Here is a 20,719-nt window from a genome sequence, read left to right as displayed (position 1 = left end):
GGATCTGAAAAAAGGTCATAAAGGGAGTTCTCATCAGTGGGTATCTGTAAGTTTGTAGAACATGGATTGCTCGAGGCAGTCATTCATTTTTACCTAATTTCTGTCCCTATTGGGCTTCTGCATGGGAAATCCTAACAGAAGGGCAAGAATGAAAGGTATGTTAGACTGTTTTTAAAGAGAGCTACTGTCATAACACAGGTGTTCAAGGACTGGAATCCAGCAGCTCTTTAAGAGAAATAGGAGCAGACAGAAACTGGCTTTCCTGAATTGTAATTCTAGGTAACAACCTCAGAGTCCCTTCCCATCTTGTCTTTCCTTCTGCTCCCAAATTAATCATGTGTTTGATGAAGGGAATGGATGAAGTTTGAGTGATTCAGGATTAGTTCTGGGATCAGGGATGGGATTTCATAGTTCAAGGAAGGAGGTAGGAACTAAGCAGTGGCTGGGTTCTGCCCTGGTCCAGCCGATAGAAACATTCAAGATTAATTGCACTTGTGCTGTTCTCCAAAATTAAGACTCTCCATTAGAAAGATTGTAAGAAAAATCTTCTCCCGCTTTCCCTCCCTGGTCTCAGTTCATAAAATGAGTATCAAAGTGATGCTAGGTAGCTGTTTATTCAGAAGAGCTTAAAGTACCTGGCTTTAGGAAATTAGTTGCAGTACAATACTTTTATATGAGGACCTTCTTAATATATGATCCAATTAATCATAGTAACTTCTGACTTCTTTATCCCTGCAGTGTAGAGCTTTGCACCATCTTCTTCACTGTAAATCCATACCTGTAAAAATAGTTCAAATGTTATTATTGCTAAGTGCATTGTTCTTCCTGAGTTGCAGCTTCTCTACTGGAATATTTCTGGCTATATTCAAAGAACAGTTCATCCACTTAAGCAAGGTGGGTTTTTTACGTTAATGCTAAGTAGGCAAGCCACTGAAATGCCCATGATATGTGTACAAAAAAATACTCATACAATATTATATTTAGAGAGAGATCTTTCTGTATTTGTGAGAGTTTCAGAAGTGCCGGGGGGGGCGTGCCAATATTTGAATACTCTATTTTTTCCTATAAAATCACTCTCCTAAAGCCAAGGTGTAATTTTTGTGTATATCAGTGCCAATGACCAACTTGCTTTGTCTTCTTTCCAATCACAGATACCTGGGAGTATATACTTAGACCTGATCTGAATGGCAGGGATGAAAAGGGCTCTGCACTTACACATCCATTTGTATAGGAGTTTGTACATCACACCCATGAAGTTCATCTCTCACAATTGAAAAAAAAAAATAAATCTATGCTTATAATTAACTAGTAGAAAAAAACCAGAAGCCTAAAACTAAAAAGCCTAGTTATAATTAATTGAAAAGGTTTTCTGAAGAAGCTCGTGGCAGTGATTTGCATAAATTCTCATTAAGGTGAATAATATATTTTCTTCAAGATCCATTAAACAAGCTTTAATCAGTTGAGCTTGAAAAACATCACTTTAGTTTAAAAGTAATTACACAGCATCTAAAATAAGTTCTGAAAAATTACAAAAATCTATCTAAGAGACATCAGCATCCTTCAGACAGTAAGAAGCCATGTAATAAATACCAAGAGGAAGGGTGGATTGTTGTTCCTGGCTTTAAATTAATTCCACAAAGACAAAACATGCCTGGTGAGAAGGAAGCCTTGTGTCGCCAGCACAGTGGGGTGTTGTACCAGAGTGAGGTATCTTCAAACTAGTTTTTGTGCTAGTTTCAAGAAGAGAACACGATGAACTGGTAGGTATGCTACAAGCGGCAGTACCTACCACCTCTACCTTATGTAGTGGACACCCTACTGCAGGTTTGGTTTTGGATTTTTTTAAAACAGTTAAGTTGAGCTGCCCATTAAAACATTTATTTTTAAATGCAACCTAAACATTTTTTTATATTTCTATCCACTTTTACTTTTCAGGATTAATTCAGACAGTCTTTCACATCACAGGTTGGATGCATTGCCTTTACCCTGTGTTTAATGAACAACTTTCCTTTCTGAGTTAGTCCATTTAGTGATAAGAGCTGTGTGAAATTCAGTTTAGAGCAACCATTATCTTTTAGCAACCTTTTGGGTGCCAGGAAAGGTGGAGTGGTAGAACTCAGAGTTTCTGCTGTTCTTGGCAATGCTTTCCCCTCTCTGAGGCCGTAAAGGGACGAGCACTTTAAAAAAAAAAAAAAGTTCTACCAATAAATAATAATTCTGTTTTATTAATTTATTATTGCTGAGAGGTACACTGAATTCCTTCCTTGGCATTTAGTGAGCAGTCATGCTTTTGTACCCTTTTCTGTTGCAGGAGGCAAATGTAAAGCTTTAGACATTAGCACTGAATCAACTTTCTAAATCAGCAGTTCCTAAATTGCGGTGCATGTATATACACACTTGTATAATTTATGACTCTTCAAAGTGGTAGTTGGTGTGGCTGGAACTGGTACCACTGGAATTGGTACCTGCCAACCTTTATTGTGCTACTTGGTCAAACTGAAAAAATCCAAATTTGGTCCTTATTCTAGGACATTTTGCTTGCTACTTTTGTTTGATGTTTACAGTCTGAAATATAGACATGGGGCCATGAATTCCAGGATGGATCAGGACGACTACTATTAGCGAGTTATAAAAAATTTGTTCTCTTTATCTGTATCAATTTACTACTTCCTGTCTTTGAGAGAGACCTTTTATGGTAAAAAGCAGTACCAGCAGCAAGAAAACAGAGCAATAAGTATAGCTTTTGTGTGATGTATGCTAGCAAGCTTGACTCGTATTTTCTCCTGCTCATCATTAGGCGTAGCATTTTTTCCCTTGTGAATTTGTCTTACTTGAGAGAGCTCAGCTGTACAGGTGGAAATAGGATACACTGATGTTTTCTTGTATTATGGAAACCTCCCTCAATTTAAAAAAAAAAAAAAATTTTTTTGAAGCTTCTGAATGAAATTGTAATTCACGATTACTTTTGCGGCTCTGGAGCCAAGACTGAGAAACTGTTTGTTTATTTAGTAGCAGGGTGTCCTTAAGACTACTGGCAAATGCCAGTTATTTTTGAATGTTCAAGTCTGAATTCCTGATTGTGTGAGTTAGCTGTTACACCTTCTTTTTGTGACCCTGGAGAAGAAAGAGAAAGAAAGGTTCTTTTTTAAAAAAAATTATTTTACAGTATGGTGACTTGAAGTACTTGGTTTTCTGATAATTGTCACCATTATTTCTTATTTTATTATAGTGGACAGTTTGTGTTTTAGTGTGTATTTCTTTTGGCTTTGTAACAGCATTTAGGTTCCTTATCTTATTATTGTAATTAAACTGCACCCAAAATGTTGCATGACTCATCTGTAGAGGAAAATACACATTAAAATATCTCCAGATAAACTCTCTTTAAAGAGCTAGTACCTCAAGGCTGACTGGTGTATGCTAAGATTCAGCTGAACAAGTTCCGTTAAATATTATGGGAGGTCTGTAACTGATGGGTGGCCCAAAACCAAAGTCACCATTCTATTCAAATAAACACACAAAGAAAGTATGTGCAAGACCTTTAACTCTTACAGAAGCTTGGCTGTGTGCCATGCTTCTGACTTAATGGAATGGCTGATTTCAGGGTTGCCTGGGGCCACAACCACAAATAAGCATATGTATCTCTGAGGTCATTGAAACCAATTTTATTTTTTTCATAGCTATTGGAATAAGTCACCTGGCTTGATTTATATGTAAAACGGCAGAATATTAGCCCACAGGAGTGGGCTTCCATCTGTTTTGTTGGCCTGTAATATCAAAATAACAGCAGCTTGTGTCTGTAGAAATACTATTTTGTTTTTCTCAGTAGCGAATGGTTAAGCATTCGCTGTAAGTTGGGATTCAAGTTGAATGTCTTCATCATATGAAATGATCCTCATAGTCAGCACTGCTGCAGTTGCCAGTTAGACTCAGTCCAGTTTCCAGGGGTGGGACTTCCAACTCCCAGCAAGTTTGAAAACATGATGATGAGTGTTTGGGTTTCCTGTGGGCTCCCAGTGCCTCTTATGAGCCAGGAGCTGCCTCTGTTCCACACTGATTTCTACAGACTTTTATCCTACAAGCCTAGAATTGAGAAGGAACTAGAAGGGGTAATGAAGTTGATTTGAATGAGGTACATATGGCTGATTACGTACATCTGGGTAATTTTTTCTAAAATAGTTGGATAGCAATATCTTACTATCTCAGTATTTCTTCAGATTTCATTAGAACATGGCAGTCTACACTGAAATCTGCATATACATCTTCATATCAGTGCTACATTGTCTTAGTGGATGGGATGTGTGTGTTGGATAGCTGTATTATTTATTGGCTATATGTCATTATTAATTTCTCAGTCTCTTTCTGTGTACCACAACACGTTAGGAACCTGAGAAGTTTATGATGCATACACAGGACTGTATTATTCCAAACAACTAATTTCCTATGATGAGAAATAAATCTTGAATTCACAGTTACTTTGTAGCAAGATCAGTGTAGAGCCCTAGAAAAAGAAGTAAGTTTTGTATAGCAGAAACTGCTTATTCCTTACATTACTGTAGGTTGGCTTTATTATGCAGAAATAAATACATCCTGCTGTTTTATATGGTCTGGCAAACTATAATTTTCTTCATTAAACTTTTGGTGGCCTGTAATGACATGGGACACAGCAAAGAGGGAGCCTGGACTCTGAAGAAGTAACCTTTCCCAGCTTTATAGGTAATAGGTATGAGCTATAGTTTATGTAAAGATTCAAATGGACTTGCTCTTTGGAAAAAAAGAAGGGTATTACAATACTCTTAAATATATAAACCACATGTAGATTCTTAGTGGCAAACAGACTCGGTTCAAGCTCAGGCATGTGAAGTTGAAGCTTCTTCTCTCCGAGGTGAAATTCTGTATTTCTTCCATCCTTATGTGAGAAGCTGAGTTACTTGAAGATAATACGCTTGCCTTGTCAACAAATGCAACAACATAGTAACCAATGTTTTACTCTTTTTGAAGTCTGAAAGATCTCTCCAGGCAGTATGTTCTCTGGTTCATCTGGATCACCTTCATTACACTGAGTTGCAGGTGTTTCTCTTAATCTACCCGTGATTTTTTTTGTTTCCCCGTGTTTGAAGTTTCTTTGTATTGTGATCTCAGTCAGTCCTCCTTCTTTGAATAAAGAAGGCAAAATTATCACTATCCTTTAGTAATGCTGGAAATTCGAAAGACAATTTACAGTTTCTGTCTTAATAAAATACGACACAGGAATTGTTTCCCTACAAATAATTTCTGTGTTTGATGTACACTACTGGAAGGAGTAAACTGTTCACTTTTTTAAAGCTTTGTGTTCAATGAGCTTTCCTCTGTGGGTCTCTTTAGGCAGAACTTACACTTGTTATTGTCTAAAGGCCAGAGTTATGAAATATCGTAACTTTTCTGGCACTTGGGTTTCTCAGCTACCAGGAAAAATGCAGTCCTCCATTGTGCTGCAGTCGAGGATGGTTGGACTTAAATGTTAAGTAGGGGCATTAAGCCTAGCAGTTACAGATTGGTTTGATCCTCCAGTAGATCTTCAGACCTTAGTTTTTTAGAAGCATACTTCTTAGGAAAGTTAAACCTGCCTAAAAAATAATGAATAAAATGGCACACAAATCACTAGTGGAGAAAAGTGCATGTGGTTGGCTAGCATAGAACTGGATAGACTTGGAAACCTGTCACTTTCAGTTCAATGCTAGCTGCTTTTTGTAGTTCAGCTTGACTTAATTTAGCTGTAATGGTATCGTCAGGAAGGTTGATCAGGTGTGTGATTCTGGTAATGGCTTCAGTTTACCCGAATTGCTGTCTGAGATCCTTTTTACTTACTGCCTGCCTCCCAACAAACAGCTGCTCTAAAACATAGAAAGCAATGGTTTCTGGTTGTTTTGTTTTTATGCTTGAAAGTCTAAAAAGTCTACTGAAAGGCTATAAAAGCTCATGCCAATTGCAGTTGATTATAAAACCCTACTGGTTTCAGAGACATAAATTGGAGGTTATTCCAATACTAATGTGGATTAACACTAATGTAGCAGAAATCAGAATTTGATCCTGTGTGTTCTGATAACATAATTCAACTAATTTGTGATTTCCTGGCTTTTTAGCTCAGTCTTTGACAGCATCCAGTAAAATCCTCGAGGGTGTGCTTGGTGCAGGCTTATATATAATGGCAACTATAAAGCCCATATTTTCTTTTACAAAGTAACTGTGATTAGTCCTTTCGATGTCACTCCCAAACGGTTGCCTACTAACTGGGTGCTCTTAACCAAGGAATTAAGAGAAAATAAAATTTATTTTAAATGCTGCTATGGTTTCAATTTCTAGTGTTTCACAACTGCTATGGCATGCCACAAAACTTGGTTTACTGTAGTGGGTCCCTGCATCTAGATAAGCTATTGAGGTAGAAAGATGAAACAAATTAGTAAAACTCATTTAAACCTTTTTCAGTAGGATCAACACCTTCCAAATGGGTGGGTGCCAGTCTGCTCTATTAAAGTACGTTTATGAAGGGCATCCCAGTGCTCCTGTTAAGAAGTTGGAGAGCTGGAAAGACTGTAATTGTTTCATCCAGGACTATGCTGAACAGTTACTCTATTCACTAGAAGTCGTTACACATCTTTGTGGGACCAAATATTGTTTTTAATTATTTGGGTTGTTTTACTTTTGGGTAGAATTTAGCTTTCACAAAAATTGGTTTTGACAGAAGTTTGTAGCAAGTTCCATTTTTTTCTGCTTTTATATATATATATATATATATATATATATAAAAAAAAATGCTTCCAGGAATTTGTCTGACATGTCTATGGCAAGGCCTGAGGATAAAGTCTAACTCCCTCCATCACAAATGCTTTCTAGCCAGATTTTAGCCCCTCTATATATTCTGGGGGAATTTTGTTTAATAGGAATCTGAGAAGGAAAAGTGCTGCACTATTTTTTAATTTGGAATCCTCTGAGAAGGTAGTCCAAATATTTTGTTTGATTCACTGATGAGTAAACTATCACCACAGAGAAATGTAAGCCTTGGGTTTTATCTTAAGTGTATGTTAACATTTCTTGCTGCTTTTTCCATCAAGTTAAGCTTTGTTTTATGTGTTTCCTCAGACTATTTCGGTGAAATGGCAGTACAGTAGCTTTGGTTCATGATTGTGTAGCTGGACTTTGGAGCCGACTCAAAATAAATTAGCCTTTTCTAATCCTTAGGGAGTATTCCCTTGCCCTCCTAATATTATTTAGTATCTGGCTATAAATAGTGCTGTGACCACAGTAACCTGTGACTGCGTATCAGAGAAGTTGGTGAACTAGACTAGGAAGATAGTAATGGTTTTGAAGACCTGTGGCATCTCTTGGGTTCCATAGACCACAGTGATTTCAGGAAAGAAAAATTGTTAAGTATTGTGTTTTCACTTACCCCTTTATTTGGAAGTTACTGTCTAAAAATGGTGTCTTTTATAGTGTGTTAAGTTTAATATATTTGTAGGTAATCTTTCATGTACATAATTGGGCAACCTTTGAGAGCAGTTATACTAAAAATGGGCAATGCTACAAGAAAAAGATACCCAAGAGTGTTTTAAGGCCTCAGCATAAATATTTGTAAGGTACCAAAATATGCTTAACCTAAATGGAAAATGCTTATTCTGTACAATATTATTTTAAAGAAACCACCCCACAAATCTGCTAGCATGATATCCTTTGGGTAGGAAAAGCGATGAGGGGTGTACAATTGCTGTGTGTGAACATTAGTTTTATGCATATATATGTCTTATGGTGGGGCTTGAAGGGAGGGAAGAGGAGACCTTTTGGAGACAGGAGAATTTTGGGTGGGCACAAATTCCACAGCTGATAGTTTGTTGCATGGTGGGGTCTCTGCTTGGTAGTTCGGTGGATAATGAAAGGCTCGGGTGGGTCTGACTGCTCTCTGAATCACTTGATTCTTACAGTGAAAAACGTGAACATGACCAATGATAGCTGGGTCTGGGATTGTGGGGTCTTTTTTCCTCCTCTCCCCCAATAAGGGCATTTCTTCAATTTCTAAAGCCAGTATAAAGGTTAAATTGACCTCTATGGATATGCATATACCAAATTGTTTTCACTAAATAGATTTTTGAATAACACCTTTCAGTTAAACCAGTATAACTTTAAGTTTAGACCTGACCTTGGTTAATGATGGGTTTTTTTGGTGCTTAAATAAAAGGCTTGAAGAAAAGAACTTGCACAAAATAACTTGATGCTTTTCTTTATTCTCCCCCCCTCCAAAAATATAAAAAGGAGAGTGTCTGTATGTTATGTTGTGGTTCAGTAATTTCTCCTCTACTCATTATTTCTATATTTGTATGTGTACGTGTTCCTGGGCATTCTCTTCAGTGCTTCACTAAAAATAAAAGTCAGAGTGCTGCCTAAAATTCTTTCAGTCTTTAACATTAGAGTGCACAAGACGTTTGGGTTTAGGCACGATTATGTACAATCTCCTTGAACTTTCAGAAAATCCTGTGTCAAAAAATAGATCAAATGGAAAAAAAAAAGTAATTTTTAAAAAATTAAAATTATTGAGTTTTTTTTCCTCGGTATAGTCTGCCATGTACTGAAAAGAACAGAAAAGTGGATAGTCATGGGACTGATAAACTCTGTTCTGTACAGTATGTGTGCCTCCATTTTCAGATAATGGTTTAAAACGTGTGTGTCCTTGGAAAGGCTTTATGTATATTCAGAAGGTGGCTTGTCAAAAAGGTAGCCTAATATCAGTACTATTAATCTGGTTAAGAAACTCAACGTGTCTACTGTTATTCTCAAGCCTTAAAATTTCTGTCCTTGTACTGTTGTGAGCTGCTGTATGGTGAAATGGCAAAATTATTTATGTTTTATTTTTTCAAAGGAAAGTGGGGAAGAGAAATAGTATAGTGCAATATTCTACTGCAGAACAGTAAATCTAATAAGGCCTGCTGGGCCCACTTTTATCATCTAAAATAGATTTGAAAAGGGCAGCAGAGGTTCCAACTATGAATTCTGACCATGCTTCAGAATCTGGTATTACTCTCTCTATATATAAATAAATAAATAAACAAATCTTGAGTTATTGCCAGGCAGTAGTTTGGCACTGAAGAATATTTTAAAGAATAACTTTGAATGTGTATTTGAAAGAACATGTTATCAGGTAAATAGCAAGTATCTTGAAGTCTTAGAGGAACAGAATTAGCAGTTTTGTGTTGTATGGTGTAGTTGGGAGAGAAGCTAGTTTATGAAACAGCTGTGAGAATTACAGAAAGCATTTTCTGGTTTAGGAATTTAAGTTTTCTTTTTTCAATAAATGTTTTTTCACAGACCTACTGTACATGCTGTGGTGAAAAAACTCAGGGAGCAGACACAAATACAGGAGCTCTTTTTCTCCCTCTGTTTTCATCTGCTCCCTCCTGAGAGGAAACTGATGGTATCCCATTGTTCAGCATCAGAAAATATTAATGATTTCTCTCACTTCCCTCCAGTGTGCATTTTTTACCTGTGCATGAATAATCAAATCGTACTATGCCAGGCAACTGGTATTAATTAGGGTTTCAAATTTCACATAGTCCATCTTTTACTGTTTGTTATGTCAGGCTAAAGCTTAAACGGAGAGGGTGTGAGGTGCATGTAGGGTTAATATTAAGGCCAGATTCTTTCAGCATATGAGTACACACTTAGAAATGAAAGGCTTATACTATGGAGAAAGATACAGTTGGAAGCCTTTATAGTTGGCTTTTGAAATATTTATGTTCTAGGTGGAAAAGATTTTTCAGGCCATCTCAACCTTCTTGTAACCAAAATGTTTTGAACTTTTAGTTACTTAAAATTTTCAAAGCGCTTTTAGTCAATAAGAAAATCAATACATGCAGCATACTTCAGTGTAGCTAAGGCAGTGCCCAACAGCATTCAGTGCTATACGTAACTACTGCCACGGCTTCCTTCTTCCGAATAACACAGTGCATCTTCAGTTGCAAATGTGTAAAGTCTAGAAGTCTGCAGCTGATGGGCTGCTGGATCACAGCCTACTGGTGGATGAAGTCAAACTACAGCTGGTAGTCATCCATGGAAATAAACAAGGAACAAGTTACCTTGCTTAGATGTCTTTTTTTTTTTTTTTTTTCCCCCACTGCATTCTGAAAATTTATGTTGCTTATTTTAAAAGATCAATTCCTTTAAAAGACATTGTGCGGCTTAGAAAATTTTACACAGTCTGTCTTTATATCGTGGTACGAGACCATAACCTTTCTCTGTAATTTCGTTTTCTGAAGGTGGTTTGTTTGTTTGTTTATTTCTTGGTCTTCATTTTTGGCAATGCTTGCAGTCATGTGAGGGTATAGTTACAGTTGTCTCACTCATCCGTCTTTCCACTCTGCTTACCTAATCCAGGAAAGTCTCACTCAAGAAAGCTTTATGCGTAAAACAGTACTTAACAGTCCTGCTACTTGTAGTTCCTGACTGAAGTTGGCTATGAAATTACTGCTATAGGACAGTAATAGTCTGAAATCTATAAATAATATTTGTGTATATATATTATCCTGAGGCCCTGTGCTAAGTATTCAGTTAATAGCTTTCACCAGAAGTTATATAGGATAGGAATATTATATTAAAAATATATATTGTCGTCAATGATTGAGCGCTAAGTTTGATGCATTCACGTATTTCTATACAGTTAGAAAAGGGCCATACTATTGGCAGAAATTAACTAGCCACTAGTTTACTAGCACTTTATTTCCCTTTTGTGATATTAGGTTTTCCTTTAATTTAAAACATGATTTGAACCTAGGTATTTCCTTCAATCTGTTTGGTATGTATAGCCCTATTCTCAGAGCCTAGCCAGCAGCTCAGGATCCTATACATCACCTAGCTAGTTGTTACCCAGTATTTCCCATCTGAAAACAGCTGAGTTATTAGCTGTTCCTTAGAGATTCACTGAAGAAAATTTGTTCTTAAGAGAAACTGAAAGCTGCAACTTGAAACCCAGAGGATGCAAAAATTTGGTCTCCTGCAGGTGTCCCTAGTTGATATACAATATAGAGATATTTTTTGAGAAGGGGCATGGATACAACTTTACTGCCTGTGGGATTTGTAGATAAATTCCACTTTCACAACTTTCAGAAGGAATGAGCTTTAATACAGAACATGTAAGACATAACTGCCACCAGAAACCTAACAGAATGGCAACTAGTTCCCTTGAGTCTATAATTAAACATTTAAATGAATGTGTTTTTATGTACTTATGCTTATTACTTAAGACATCTCTATGTACTAGACAGTATTTTCTGATTTTTCTTTATCCAATCAATACAGACTACATGAGACTACATGTATATTGTAGTCTGCAGGCAAGTATGAGAATTGTCCAAAGTATGACAAGCTCTACTTGCCTGCTTTCTGACCACGCACCTGCCTAACTGATAGCCTGTAAGTAGTTTGGAGGATTGATTCAACTGCTGTATGTTTTGGGGATGTGAGACTGTTTGCACTCCAAAAAGTAGGCTCTGGCTGTGTTTTCAGTCTTGCTGTCTATACAAGTAACATACAATCTTGAAAGCATCCTTAAGATGACTCGGTAAGATCCACTGTAAAAATACTCTAGGGTGCTTCCCCATTGCTATTTATGAAAAAGGAGTAAATGAATAATACTCAAAAATGATCTTGAGGAAGCACAACAAAGAACCTCCAATTAGAGACCTGCCAGTCCATCACTGCCTATCTCTTTCTGAGAGAGGGCTGGTCAATGGCTTCCTGTGTGCACATCTGGGAGTTCTCCTTTTTCCTTAAAATACGTTCTCTGCTTCAAATGCTGACGTTCATTTTCAGCATATGGGGACCATTAGCAATATTTGAAGCTGGACATAAGGCTTAACATGTTAAATCACTTTAGAATGTTGCATCTGTTTTTTTACCCTGGTGTTAACACCTGGATCAGTTTAGCACTAGTGCAGAAGTTTAGGACATATATAGCTGTTAATTTTAAAAACATCTGGGATTTTTTTGTGTGTATATGCACGTATATATGCATGTGTGAACTGCGATCTCTGGCATTTTTGAGTTCGATGAAAAAATCTTACTGAAGTGTGCTCGAGGTGTGTACCGACCTAGGCAAACAAGTGCTTATGGCAGGAGGCAGAAGGATTCTTTCAAGTGGAATTGAAATTATGATTTTGCCTTTATGACTTCTGTTTTTCTTCAGACTTTCTGAAGAATTGATAGCTGACTCTGATTCCTTTTTTTCCCTCCTCTCAAACCCATCCATTTGTTCTACACTGAATAAGATATCCTGCTCTCCTGGGATGCGTGAAATGGGCAGGCATTAAAAATTGAAGAAAGCAAGTTCCCTGACTGAGTCTGCAACCCTTATCTGAGGCTGCTTGAAAGTAAAAATGCCAGTTATGTTGGAGCTTTGAAAAATTACTTTCCCTGGTGACCCGCTGCCTTTTAGCGAGAGCAGAGTTTACTGCTCTGTTTTGAGAGTGATGAATGCAGTTGTAGAGTTTCTCTTGTTATGCCCATTAGCAAGATTGGAGTAATCTGCGGGATGTAACCTGAAGGTAAACTGTGACTGAAGGAGAAGACAAGGCTAATAAGGCGTTTTGTAGTTTCCCTTATCCCAGAGTCTTTCCCGGAGCCAGCAATTAATATTATTTTCTATCTGTGGAGAGCCAGGGTGGCTGCCAGCGCGGTAGGCTGTGTAAAGGACACATCAGTGCTACCTGCCAGGCCCTGAACAGGGACTGCTTTCAAACTTGCTGTTGAAATTGGCGACTAAGCATCAATACTGCAGCAGAGTTAACAGCTTGTTAATTTAGTAATTAAAGCAAAGCAAGGTCTTGCCCCAGCCAGGAGTCAGGCAGCTGGGGGGCAGCCCCAGCCCCGGGCACCTCCCTGGGGAAGGGGCTGAGGCCTGGACATGGGCCCATGAGTAGGCCCAGCTCGGCGGGGCCCATGGCCGGGCAGGGCAGGGCTGTGGGGAGCTGGAGGCCGGCCCTGCTGCCGCGTCGCTGGGGCAGGGGCTGAGGGGGGGTCTTGGGGCCGTTGACGGGTGGTCATGGCTGTCAAGGCTTATCTTAGTGCCCTCAGGGCCCGGACATGGGCAATTTAGTACTATTTATTCTTTTATTTTAATAGATACAGAGCTTCAATTTCTCTCCCCTTCACAAAGAAACATTTCACTTCATGTTTTTCTTGCCAGTGCTGTTAAGACAGCCAGGCTGGGGATGCAGATGGGCACAGCCCCGACTGGTTATGTGTGGGCTGGACTCAGCCCACGGACTGTTCTGTCTGACCTGCAGTCATGGTGTCCACGGTTATCCTTAGTATTACTGAGACCTTGTTCACTTTTACTTTTGAGGGCAAAATGACACAGAGCTGCCTGGCTCAGGTATCTCAGATGCTCATATTCCTTCATCCTCCTGTGCAGTCAAGTCTAATGTTGGCCAAGTGTGTTTTTTCTTTAATTTTATAATGTGAAACACAATAGTTCAACAAACAACCTATGGGAGACTTGCTTCTTTGCTGTAGGAAATGTAGCTTTGCTCTTGTATTTGACTTCTCTAATATCTCAAAGCATTAGCTAGACTCTTTTTTCTTTTACTTTCAAACATTTAGCAAAGAAATAACCACATGAAAAGAACTTTTAACTGTATTTAAAACCTGACTGAGCCACTCAGTAAGCTGGAACCTGGCAGCTTCTGTATTTTTCATGCTAACTGGCAGGTACTAGAATCTGTTGCCTTGAAACATATGAGAAACTAGAAGCATTTCAGAATCACCTGCTGAAATCTGTACCCCAATACAGGGTGATCAATACTGTATCTTCAAGGCTTCCTTTTGATTTTTTTTTTGTTTTGTTTTTGTTTTGTTGTGGTTTTTTTCTAATTTTTAATATGAAGAGGGCAACAGAAAAGGATAACAGTTGCATCAAATTTGTTGCTAAGGCTGTGAATAAAATTTGACTGAATTAATGCCTTCAGAATGTACAATAGGTTTCTTCATGATTTAGAGAAAATCAGTTTACTTTTGGTGGGGAATAGTCCAATATGAGTATGTGCTGCATGAAAATGCTTAGAGGGAGAGTGCTGGTCTCTTCACAATTGTAGCACTGTAGTGTGGAGTTGTTTTATACATGTGTACAGATAGCTGCAGTTCCATTTGTGTTTTTTTTTTTTAAGTTGTTGCATGGCTTCAAGGATTGGAAATGGCCACATTTGCAAAAGATGTAATAAGAGCTACCATTTCCTGGGAACGACCTGTGCCCCATCTAGGCTCTTTGTAACAGAAAGGTCTGCCTCAGGGGAGGGCAGTTGTGCTGGCAATATTACTGCCACTTATTTTTTTAGTATTTCCCCAAGAAAAAACCACTTTTTTGCAGTTCAAGGTTTCAGCTCTAAATTCTGACATCTGATAGCCATTCTTAGAGTTTGGGAGTCTGTAATCTAACATATTATGTTTTTCTTAGAGAAAGGATTCTTTCTAGCCTAACACCTGCTTTATTCTTGCTGAATTCCTAGTTTTCTGATAGTGGTTCTGAGAGTGATACTACAAACTGAAATCACAAACAGAGGAATTAGATTTCAGGAAAGGACTACACGGAAGGACAAGATAAATAATGTGAAAACAAAGATCTTGTTTTGTTCCGATGTTCTTTTGTGACTGGACTAAAATGAGAAAAATGTGTAGGGGATTGGGAAAACAAATACAAGCAACCTGATCCACTGCATAAGCAGAAGTCAAACTGAAAATTTTCTAGCGTTCTAGGAAGCATCATCAGATCTTTAAAGGATGTAATCTGACCTCTCCGTAACCTCCATATGCTCAGAGACAAAAGGACATACTGAGAGGAAGCATGTCTGAAAGCATTACAGCAGTGTTCTCTGGACAATGGAAATGCTGAGCTGCGTGGTATTTAGAGTATTTGCATGGAGATTCTGTGGCATAGTATATCAGCATATGAGCATTTTTCTTTACAGAACAAGACAACATTCCTGAAACTAATACCGTACAAAAAAACAGGGGGATTTGGATACAGGTTCCAAGGGAATAGAGAATGTGAGTAGAGGCTTGGAATATGAATTAGAGTAGTGCATTTCAAACATAGGCCTGAGTTTCATACTTTTTTTTCTTCCTCATATGATTTGGAAAATTGTTAATTATGGGAAGATATTTATTGGAAAGGCAGAAAGAGGGAATGAGTAAAGAATTGGATATAAATCATCTCTCTTGTTTAATATTTTTAATAGAATTGTCTTGAGCTGGCTGGATTCTTAATTACCCTGATAAAATAAATGCTAAATGAGTTAAGCTCAGTAGTAGCAACAGTGCATCTTTAAAGAATTGCTTAAATATAACTTTGGTTATTAAGGCAAGTAACTAATTAAATTCTCGTCATCTTTTTGCGCTAAGCAGGTCTCACACCTTCTCCCACATCATAAATTTTAAATGCAAATGATTGGATTTGTACAAACATCATAGGGGACAGATTTTTACAGTACTGAATTAGACTTGGAGACTGCTAATGGCTGGTGCCAGTCCTTGCCAGGTTGGTTGGAAACACAAATGCTGAAAGCTGCAATGTTTGTTTTGTTTCCAATCAGGCTGATACAGACTTTAATTCATAAGCTAATACAACCTAAGAATGGTTTTTCCTCAATTGTAAATATAGGGAATTTAAAGAGAAGGTATATTTTAATCTGCAAAATATTCTGCTGTCTGCCTCCAGGAAGGTGTTAGCAGAAAATGTTGTCAGTCAAAATATATACAAGACAGTTGTAGGAGTGGCCCATGCAGCACCAGAGATTTGCATGCTCCTACCAACTTCTGTACTTATTGTTTATCCATGTCAGTGAGATTCATTCCAACATCTAAATTAAAATTTCAGTATAAAAGGCCAGTTGGGGTTTTAGTTCTGAATTACTGGAGGATGCGTTATTTCAACAATAATGTTTGTAAGTTTTTCATATTTCTTTTACATTTTAATTATAACTCATCAAATCTTAACTGATTACTCCTGGGTTAGACTCAGAAGAATGTCACTGAAGGGTGTTTTAATTTAATGGAAGCAGTGTAACATCTGTTTCTAATGTTTTAAAAGCCAATTTATATGGAAATTTTGCTTTAGCAGGAAGTCAATATATATGTAGTTTTCTAACACCTCATGTAAAATTTCAGAACTTGAATTAAAGCAGCACCAAAGCAATGCCATTCTTTCTTGTGGTGTGTGATTGCATTTTCACAGCCTTTCATTTGTATCCTTTTCCTTCTGTTGAAATGAAGTTTTTATTTGTCTTTTGTAGTCGAGCTATCAAGACAAACCAGGACCTTCTGCCTGAGACGCCGTGGACCCATGTCTTCTACAATGACTTTTGGGGGACACTGCTCACTCACAGTGGGAGCCACAAGTCCTACAGACCTCTCTGCACACTCTCCTTTCGCATTAACCATGCTGTTGGAGGGATGGACCCATGGGGCTATCACCTTGTAAACATCCTGTTACATGCTGCAGTCACAGGCCTTTTCACAAACTTCTCCAGGATCTTGTTTGGGGATGGGTACTGGACGTTGATAGCAGGCCTGCTGTTTGCATCTCATCCAATCCACACGGAAGCCGTAGCAGGGATCGTAGGGAGGGCAGACATTGGAGCCTGCCTCTTCTTTCTTCTTTCCCTGATGTGTTACGTGAAGCACTGCTCTACCAGAGGTTCCTCACCGAGTACATGGGGCTGGATCTTGGGCGCGGGGCTGTGCGCGGGATGCAGCATGCTGTGGAAGGAACAAGGAGTGACTGTTCTGGCCATTTCAGCGGTGTACGATGTCTTTGTATTTCATCGACTGAAGATGCATCAGATCATTCCTGCTTTATACAAGGTGAGTTGCCTTACTGTAAGCTATTTGTAAGGCACCAAGCACTGTTAAACAGGTGCTAAATGAGTTTTCAAGTACACAGTAATTCTTAGTAGTTTAGTCAACTCCCAAAATAAGCACAGATGTCTAATGCTGAAAGCACATTTTGTTTAAACAATGTGTTGTTATCCATTGCTGTTGCTTCACGCTGGGGATATATTTTTTTCAATTACTTTCCTCCAGCAGCTCCCTCCTTATTCTGTGCTCATCGAGCACTGGATATCTGACTGCCTTTTGCAAAGAATTCATTCATGCTCTTATCCTCTTGTATCTTGCAAACTCAGCTTAGTTTGGTAGGGCCTGCAAGTGCTGCAGTTTATGTCATCTACAGACTCCCTGAGGCAAAGATAGGGCTCTTATTGTTCTAGTTCAATAGAGATGTGTAGGACCTGGGTGCATGCCTTTGGCGTGTATTTTTTCTCACCCTAGTAGGAGCTATGACTCAAATGTATTATTGCCTTAATATTTCTCATTTTTTGACTTCCTGCCCAAGAGCAAACAAGTGAAATAAGCAAACAAACAAGCCCACCAAAACCCCCTAACTTCCCTCTCCCAAAACCACATGTATTTTAGTGGTACCCAGAAATCCCAGCCGAAGTCAGGACTTTTACATCAGTTGCTGTACAAATAAGTAAGCTGAATATATGTAATTTCATTTTCAGTGAAATGTCTGTCTTTCAGAACAATACTGATTTAACAGAATGAAAATGTTTCACGGGGATCTATTACCACATTTTCCAATGAGATATAACCAAGAAAAGCAATAAAGCAATATACGGCTTTGCAATCTTTCTCAAACCCTGATTTTAAAATTTTGATTTCTTACTCAAATGAATTGAAAAGAAATTGTAGATTTTGATAAAGAAGTGATGATTTCTGCTTGTATAGAATATATATCTGTAGTATACAAGGAAAATAGTAGAGTGAAAAAAACAAGTAGTGTCTGGTGCTTCTCTCTTAAATTGTTGTGACACGTTGACTTAGTTATGTTATTTTCTGACAAAACTGGAAAGGAAAGATTAATTTTTTTTTTTTCACTTACGTATATTGGAGTATGTAAGACCTCTGAATATCAGTAGCCAAATACTGTATGTTACATTGTGTGCCTAAGGCTAAGTGGAAACAAACAGTAAAGGGAGTGGTGTGGGGTTTTTTTTTGTTTTTTTTTTTTTTTTTTTAAATTGCATCTGTAACAGCAAGCTTGATTCTGAAAGATACAGGATGAGGTTTTGTAAAGTGCTTCAGGGAATTTGGTTCATAACACCAGTGTTAGCCTATCCTACAGAATTAAACAGTGGTAAAAACATTCATACGACATGTACAAAATTCTGAACATCTTGTGTGTGACTTCACACCAAATCTGAACTAGTGTTCCTCACAGCCTCTTCTCATTGCAGCCTGCAATGGCCAAGATACAGTTATGGAGCAGCTAGGAAGTTAATACAGAACACTCATTTCTCAAAACCAAAACCTTTGCAGATGTTTCTGATGAACTTTTCACGGAGAAAAACTTTCTTCCCTTTTTCCCCCTTTTCCACTTCAGGGCCATGGTATTATTGGTCTGGAAGAGACCTAAGTGACACAGGTCAAATCCAAGCTTCCACATACTAACTCTTTGAACACAAGGCCTCTCATCCTAGGTGTGGGGCTTTACATTTGGACACGTGGCTTGTGTGTTTTTTATACCCAGCATCAGACTTGTCTTGGACAGCAAACTAGTGTCAATGCCTCAATTTTTTTCCATCTGTGATGATAGAAATAATAATTCTGTGCTTTGTAGATTGCAAGCCTTTATGGAGATTGGATTTTAGCTGGAGGGAATTTTGTGGGGAGAGACCACAGTGAACAAAAATATGAATATTTAGCTTAATCTGCCAGAAATGTGTTTCCTGATTCACTGAATTACTAGGCTACCTTTTCCTTGTGCATCTGTTCAGGCTGAGCGCTGCTGACCAAGTTTTACCTCGCTACTAGGGAAGCCTCTGTTCATTTACAGTGATGAGAAGCTCAGCTGAGAGTTTCAGTTATAAAATATCTTCAGTAAGGCTTCTTTTTTACTTAAATTTTACAAAAATAATTCACAAATTACATAAATTTTTGTCAGAACATCTCATCCTGCAGGGCTTGGGATGCCAGGAATATCTTTATTGACCTTGCCTGTTACGGAAAGTGTTTCTTTCTGAGTACTTGTCTGTATACTCGTTTGTCCTCCAACTTTGAATGGCCTCTACCTTTAGCATCACAATTTGCTGTTCCCAAACACTCCATGGGAAGAAAATGAGTGAAATACAAGCCTTTCGTAAGGATGATCACTGTAAAGTAAAAATAAATATAGATAGACAATCGTCTTAAAGAGGAACAAAGTTAGTACCTTAAAAGCAAATCAGAGCAAATGCTTCAGTCTTCTGGAAAGCTTCATACTGTATAATAAGAATATTTTAGGGCAATAAAAATATTATGATTTCCCTCAAAAAGTTACTGAAAATAATTATTCTAGTGTATTGCCTTTTTTCAGTCGGTATTTTCTGAAGTACTTTCTCACTGTGTTTATATTTGCTTTGGTCTTTGAATTTTACCCTTTCACATAAAATACTGTTTAGAAAATGATTCGTGGAAACAGTCTACAACTCAGAGAGAGTTGTAAAGCAGGTATGTTTACTCCGGCCGGGGTGCAAGGGGATTTCTCCACAAAGCTTGCACACTAACAGCACATTTTACCAAAAACTTATAGAGTGTGGATATACATATTCATTGGATTAGATAACACAAACATACTTATGCACAAGTAAGGCTGGGTTAGTTCGAAAGGCTGGTGTCAGCAGTTTATGTTATCTTTGCACCTGCGCATTGCCTCCTGGTGGTTGTCTTCGGGGGTCTTTGGGAGGGAGACTCGTGGTCTTTCTCACCTTGTTTTTTCCCCCGAGCATGCACAGATTCTCTTGGCCAATTTCTTGAACAACAAAAATGTTTTTCAGCCGGTTTACTCATCCTATCTTATTTAAGGGAACCAATGAAACTTCTACAATCCATATATGGCTATCCTTACTCATTACCGAGGCCCAGCTAGTTAGAGCACACCTGTTCCTCAAGGACAAAAACATGATATTTTGCTGAACACTGCAGTTCTTGGTAGATTTTCACAGTAAACTGCTTTGTTTTGATGGACACAGTAGTCCTTGGTAAAATTCCACAGAACAGTCTGGGCAAGCAGGATTCTTAGCAATATTAAAAAATACTATAAGTAATACTATAACTTGCTATAAGTAAGGAAATAAGTTGCTAAGCAGTTTTCTATAAGTAAATAAGTCTTAAAACAAGTAATCATTTCTCTGTATCAAGAATGTTCAAGTTAGTGAGACTCTCTAGCCTGCTCCATCCAGAGACTGGAAATTGTTTTCAGAGGATACTATTGATTGGTATCAATGGATAATTTGAGAATGACCAATGCACTTGGAGTTGATAAATTTGGATTTTGATTCTAACACGTCTGACCAACGTTTGACAAGTACTGACCATGAAGGGAAATAGATGTTGTCCTCTTGATTTGAAATTACTTTTTAGATTGATTTTCAAATAATTTCAAGATGATTACGCTGTAACATTGGCATTTTGAAGTGATAGCCTGGCTTTTCTGAAATCATTATTAAGAACAGAGCAAAGTTTCCTTACTAAAAGCTTTGGTTTTAGTTTGGTTTTGTGTGTTTATACATACAATAATAAAGACAAGTGGGTTGGGTTGGATTTTTTTTTAAAGTATTTTTTTAAAATAATCAAAAACCAAAAGTATGTAGCTAACAGATTAATTTCTCCA

The 20,719-nt window shown here is 37.9% G+C and overlaps 1 protein-coding gene across 4 annotated transcripts in view; it reads left to right on the top strand.

Annotated features, from left to right (window-relative positions):
- Positions 1-20,719, top strand: part of TMTC2 (transmembrane O-mannosyltransferase targeting cadherins 2) — a 275,962-nt gene that overhangs the window by 95,409 nt on the left and 159,834 nt on the right. For 3 of the 4 annotated variants that reach the window (XM_074827115.1, XM_074827116.1, XM_074827117.1), the window contains exon 2: positions 16,302-16,872. The exons of the other annotated variant lie outside the window; for it this stretch is intronic. In XM_074827115.1, coding sequence (XP_074683216.1) covers positions 16,302-16,872 — 571 coding nt within the window. The remainder of the gene's footprint in view (positions 1-16,301; positions 16,873-20,719) is intronic. 4 annotated transcript variants of the gene reach the window in all.

This window comes from Strix aluco, chromosome 5, assembly GCF_031877795.1.
Source record: "Strix aluco isolate bStrAlu1 chromosome 5, bStrAlu1.hap1, whole genome shotgun sequence".
Taxonomy (NCBI): Eukaryota; Metazoa; Chordata; class Aves; order Strigiformes; family Strigidae; genus Strix; species Strix aluco.
The sequence above is the reverse complement of the archived record's forward strand: the minus strand, read 5'-3'. Positions and strand labels throughout refer to the sequence as shown.